This window comes from Gracilinanus agilis, chromosome 1, assembly GCF_016433145.1.
Source record: "Gracilinanus agilis isolate LMUSP501 chromosome 1, AgileGrace, whole genome shotgun sequence".
In the NCBI taxonomy this organism is placed as follows: Eukaryota; Metazoa; Chordata; class Mammalia; order Didelphimorphia; family Didelphidae; genus Gracilinanus; species Gracilinanus agilis.
In genome coordinates this window covers 342750029-342756379 of record NC_058130.1, presented here as the reverse complement: position 1 = coordinate 342756379, position 6351 = coordinate 342750029, and the positions used below count along the sequence as shown (strand labels likewise).

At 40.2% G+C, this 6351-nt stretch overlaps 1 protein-coding gene across 1 annotated transcript in view; it reads left to right on the top strand.

Moving 5' to 3' along the window:
- The first annotated feature begins 915 nt into the window (after positions 1-915).
- The window catches only part of WDR41 (WD repeat domain 41), an 84762-nt gene continuing 79326 nt past the window's right edge, over positions 916-6351 (top strand). The window contains exons 1-2 of the mRNA XM_044657706.1: positions 916-1041; positions 3403-3518. Coding sequence (XP_044513641.1) covers positions 991-1041; positions 3403-3518 — 167 coding nt within the window. The 5' untranslated portion in view covers positions 916-990. The remainder of the gene's footprint in view (positions 1042-3402; positions 3519-6351) is intronic.

The following is a 6351-nucleotide window of genomic DNA, read 5'->3' as shown; positions in this document are numbered from 1 at the left end:
ATGGACACAATATACATACACATTATATATGGTATAATATAATCATAATATAACACATGCATAATATATTCTACATATATGGTTGTTATAATGTAATATGCATATGATACAGATAACTATAACATAGCTTACATAAATAAAATATTGTGAATTTCATATTATATGTATATATTAAGTATTTACTACATGATATACTGAGACTGGGATATACACATTATAATACACATATATAATTTATACATAAATACACTCATAAAGGGGTGTGCTGGAGCCAGCTCACATAGAAAAGCTGATCGTTAAATTTTCAGTGTGAACATTTACACCGTGGAAAGAGGGAAACACTAGGAATGAGGGCTTGCTTTATTGTTTTGATAGCATATCAATGTATATCGCCCATACACTCATAACATACATTATATGTAGTATTCAGTCTCAGTCAGGGTATAGGCCAAATGCCTTCTGCCTCTTCCCTATTCCCTAGCTGGTTGTTAAATGAGTAGCTCTCATGTGAAAGCTTCTAGGGCCCACCGGAGACAAGCATTCTCTCTCCTTAAGCTAAGCAGAATCAGTCCTCTCAAATCCTGCTCCTCCCTCCCCGAGACTCGTCTTGCCCCACCCTCAGCCCTGGCAGCTGCTCCACTTGCAACTACTAGAGGCCGCTAGAGCTACTTCCTCTTCCCACAGCTTCGCGTGCACGCTGCGCACTCCCGGGGCGGGACGTGGGAGCGTGCCCGCGTGCACCCAAGGGCCGTGGGCCAGGTTCTCCTGCCCGATCCTAGCCCTGAATTCACTGCCCAACTTCCCCGACAGGCTCTACGGGGCCAAATTAGGGACAAAAAGCCTCCGTCCTCGTTTCTCTTCCACCGGTTTTGTCTTTCTTAGGAGCACAAGCTGTCTGGCCACCCACCACGGGTGTGAGTTCTGGGATTGGACTCCTCCTCTCAGGCCTGGAGAAGTCCCAGCCCCTCCTTATCCTCCTCCTCCTCCGGGATGCTGCGGTGGTTAATCGGGGGAGGCCGAGAGCCCCAGGGATTGGCCGAGGTAAAGGCCCCCTGGGTCTGGCGGGAGAAGGGCTGTCCTCGAGCCGGGGCTTCCTAGGCATCGGACGGTGCTTGCATTCGGGCTGCCTGGCCCGGACTTCCGGCCTCCTCGGGGCTCCGCGAGCCCGAGGGCGGCTCCCGGGGAGAGGCTTATTTGTGGGTTCGGCTGGTAATGGGGGGCACTGGGGAGGGCCCGGGGACCGACTTCAGGCTCGCTGGAACTTGGGGCTGGGAGCTTTCCTCCTATCGGGCATTTGTATAACACTTGCCAGGCGCCAGGTATTGGGAGCGGCCGAAATTAAAAAGTGCAGACACATTCCTGCCCCGTTCCGGTGACCAGGATGCGCCCCCATAGGCATTTAGCATTTATTGAGTGCCGACAATGTGCCAGGCTCTGTCTCTTGTCAAGTTCTGGCTAAAATTCCACCTCTGCAAGAAGCCATTCCAGTCCTCCTTAAAGCTAAAGCCTCTCTGTAATTGTCTGCAATTTAAGGGAGAAAGGGAGGGAACAAGTATTTATTAAGCGTCTAATGCTTGGCACACAGAAGAAGGGAACAGATTTATTAAGCGAATACTCTGTGCCAGCCTTCTCATCCCTTGCCCCTCTCAAGTCCTAGCTAAAATCCTATCTCTGTTACCAGCCTTCCCATCCTCCTTAAATTTTAGAGTCTTCTCTTTATAATTATCTACAACGTTGATAAGGAAGGGGCAGGGGCAGGGGCAGGGGAAGGGGAAAGAACAAGCTTGAATTAAGTGTCTACTTTGTCCCAGGTATTGTGTTAAGCACCTATAGAGAAGATGGGGTGGAGGAGGGAACAGACATTTAGTAAGTGGCCACCATATGCTGAGTGCTTTACAAGTATTGTCTCATTTGATCCTCAACAATGCTGGAAGCAGAAGTGCTTTTATTCCCATTTTACAGTTGTGGAAGCTGAGACAGAAGTTAAATGACTTGCCCAGATCATACTACTAGAAAATACCTGAGATAGAATTTAAAACCTAGTCTTACTGACTCCAGGCCTAGTTCTATATCCACCATCCTACCTGGCTGCATGTATAGCTGTGTATAGCTTGTTTGTGTACAGTTTATGTGTCTGTATATATATGTATACACACATACACACACACATACATACACACACACACACTTCCCCTTCATTAGATTGTTAGCTCCATGAGAGCAAGGACTCTCTTGTCTTTTTTTTTTTTTTAATCCCCAGTAGAGTACAGTGTATGACACATAGTAGATGCTTTGTACATACTTATGCTTGTTCACTTGACTGCCCTCTTTAGACCAGGCACAACTTTATAAAGCAACCAAAAGACTTGTGAATGTTCTAAAAGTCAGCTGATATTTTAACCTTTCATGGTTTGTTAATAGAATATAGCCGTCTTTTGATTGATTATTTTATGTGAGGATCAGACATAATGAACCTTTTCCCATTCATCTTTGATGAATTTAGGAAATGTAAAGGAGCTTGAATATTAATTTGAGAAAAATGGAAGTAATACATCCCACACATGCTAATTTGACATCATCAGTTTCCTCATCAACATTCACAAAGATATTTCAGTTCTTCACAGTGTCAAAAGATAATTGGTCATCTTTTTTTAGGGTTAGGTAGGAAAATATTTCTACATTGCTTTGATTTTTGGTCATTTTACTATTTTATCAGTACCAGGACAGGATTTGTAAGGAAAAAAGAAGAAAAGAATTTAATAAATACCGATTCTGAATTTTGATTCCTAAGTTTCTTCTTCGTTATGTTACCACAATCAATTGTTTTGTCTGTTTGCTGGCCTATTTAGGGCAAAACATGCTATCATTTCTACTGTAATTTTTTTGGTAAAGCATTTGCGGTTTCTAAATATTGGAGAAGGTAACTGATGTATATTTTGAATGAATAAATGTTATAAATATGTGCTGGTGATATATATCTTCTGGATAATTCATTCCAATATTTTTTCCTGTTACCAAAATTGAGTTGCAAGAAATAGCTGTGGAAGAATTCAAATATATAATGCCCAGGTTCTTTTTGGTGTATTTTTATTTTTCATTTCTTTGAACACAATTTATTTCTATGACAACCACTTCAGAAGCAGTCCTCTGAGTGTAAACAGGCTCTTATAGTATTATTAATATGACTTAAATATGTATATTTGTTGTAAGATAGAGAAAAATGCATTAATGTAAGCAATCCTTCAGATAAGGGAAATAGTATTCCATGATAGAACATGATTTCCTTTGACTTTTTATATTTTGTGTTCTGAATGTCAGTATTTGGGCTATACATAGTACTTACCAACAGATTCTTAAATCACAAATCATCCTTTTTCCTTCTTTTTTTGGGTGGATCCCAAGAAGTATCCAGTACAGTCAATAGGTGAGGAGCAAACCCAGAATCCCTACACTGAACTTCTAGTACTGAAAGCACATCATGATATTGTACGATTTCTAGTACAATTAGATGACTACAGGTAAGCAGCTTTCTCTTTTATGCGTTGTGTGTGAAGGGTTTTCATGAAGCCTTTCAAAAAGTATTTCAGAAATTAAACAAGATTTTCTTAAATCTCTCTTTGGTTGATAATAGGATTAGGCTGTGCTATGCAAATTTCACCATCAGGTTTCCTATATATTGTTATAATATTCAATTTAACAAGCATTTATAAAGTAGTGATAGCCAAATTATATACAACATAATATTTCTAAATATGTTGCATATTACATGGGCATAACTCTACTTTTCCAAAAAATGTAATGGCAGAATAATTAGGGATCAGTACAGATATTTGAGGCAGATGCTGCATGTGGAAGATGGACATTGATTGGAGTCCAGAAATGAAGACGAGAGAGTAGGCTGGATTATAGTTGGGAAACTGTACAATGCTCTTAATGATGCCACACTGTTCCCTGGTTCAAAGACCCACATTTTCCATGCCAACCACCATAGTTTCTGAAGCATCAAAACTGTAAGTGGGCAAAGGGTGGGATAGAGTTATGTGGTAGACACAAATTGGTTAAAGCATATTTCTAGTGCTGACATGTTCTAGAAGTGACCATTGTCTAGTGGAGTACCCCCCACCCCCACTTCCTGACAACTGTTTCTCAGGTCTTTCCAGTTCTTTTAAGCATCATCCCTTTGAAACACTCAATAATTCAGTTATACTACTGACCTCCTTGCTGTTCCTCGCTTGTGACAATCTGTCTCCTCATTCCATGCTTATACCCTGGCTGTCTCCCTTTTCTGGAACTCTCTGCTCCCCTACCTCTTAGTTTCCCTGGCTTCCTACAGGACAGCTCACATTCCATCTTCTGCAGGAGGCCTCCCTAGCCCTGCCTTTGCCAGTGCTTTCTCCTCAAGTATTACCTTTTTTCTGTCTACTCTGCACTTACCTTGGATGGATCTAGTTATCTGCACATTTTCTACCCCATTAGAATATGAACTCATGCATTTTTCCCTTTCTTCATGTCACTAGTACATAAGTCTGGTAGATTTAGTAAAGGATGAATAAATGCTTCTTGACTGTTAACTGATAGACTAACTGCAGCCTTTATCCCCCCTTAGCAGCTATAGGTACTGAAAGACTGGAAAAGAAAGTTCTTGACACCAAATTCCCTGACATTACCATATGCTTTAATTCCATAAATGGATCTGGTTTTATCAAAGTGATACTTAAGAAAATGTTTCTAAATGAACCTTTTCTCTTTGTATGTTTTAGTTAAGTTTGATTGCTTACTATCTGTACCAATGAGCTTCACCCATGTCCTGCCATTTCCCCTCAGAACAATTGGGCATTCCCCCCTGCCCTGCAGCTAAACTCTGTGTGTGTGTGTGTGTGTGTGTGTGTGTGTGTGTGTGTGTGTGTGTGTGTGTGTGTGTGTGTATGGTCGGTCTCTTTCTGTTAGAATGTGAGCTTCTTGAGAGTAGAGACTACCTTGCTTCTCAGTTTATATCTCCAATGCTTAATAATGTGCTTAATAAATGCTTTTTCAGTCACTCATTCATAAAAGCTATCAGTGAAAAAATGTATTTTTGGAAAAGAAGGTGGCCTAAGGCAGCTATGTAGCATAGTGGATAGAGAGGCAGGCCTGGAGATGAGAGACCTGGGTTCAAATTTGACTTCACATACTTCCTAGCTGTGTGGCCCTGGGCAAGTCACTTAATCCTTTTTGCCTAACTTTTGCCCTTCTGTCTTAGAAACAATACTCAGTATCAATTCTAAGGCAAAAAGTAAGGATTTCAAAAGAATGTAGCTTAAATGTGTGGTGAGAGCAAGGGATTGCAGATGGGTAGCTAGACTGCTCCCCTGCTATCTACAACACCTGAAAAGTTCTTGAGGAAGGTTTCTAGCATGTTAAGTGGGGCCTCAGTAGAGGATCTAAGGAAGAACATAAACAGAAGAAATTGAACTAGATAAGACGGCAAGGACAGGTGATAATCTGCACTGTTGGAAGTAATGAAATGTGTAGTTGGTTGAACTTTCAAGCTATCCATTTCACTGTGGAAGCCTGTGGGTTTCAAGTGCTGTGAAGTTGAAATGTTACTATAGCATCCTATTAGTCATTATTTGCTTAGATGAAAAAGAGAACTCTTCTTGGATCATTATCACAAATTTAAGTTGCATGAAATTCTGTTCATTTTAATTCCATTCTAATTTGAAAGTTTAGAAAGATGGATATGGCTATACAATTTTCTTGATCATTTTAGGTCTATGCTTGTGAGATGGATAGTAGACACTTGTAGTTCTTTGTTGAAAGAAGAAATAATGATGAGGCTGATACATAAGATGACTGTCATTGTATAATATGGCTAACTATTATGACGTGGCTTCATCTATTCTTGTTTCTTAATGGTATCTAAATATATACTCAAGCATTTCAGTGATATAGTAGTGTTTTACATAAGTACTATGAGGACATCGATGTTAGACCTTCTCACTTCATCTCTAGTACTTTTATCTTTTCACCATGTTAGAACTATTCACTTGGTTTATGATCATTAGAGGCAGGGCACTGGATTTGTAATTGAGGGAAACATAGGTTTCTTCTCATCCTAGCCTCTAGCCCTAAGTATTTATTGACTCTGTGACCATGGGCAAGTCACTTTTTCTTAGCTTCAGTTCCCTAATTTAAAAAAAGATATCATAACTGTAGCATCCACCTCTTGGAGATATACGAGTCAAATGAGACAAAGCTTAAACAAATCAAAGCATTATGTAAATGTTAACTATAAAAAAATGAACCAACATCTCTTCCCTCCCTCCCCCCCAGAAAAACCTGGCTCTGAACTATGGAATATATATATATATA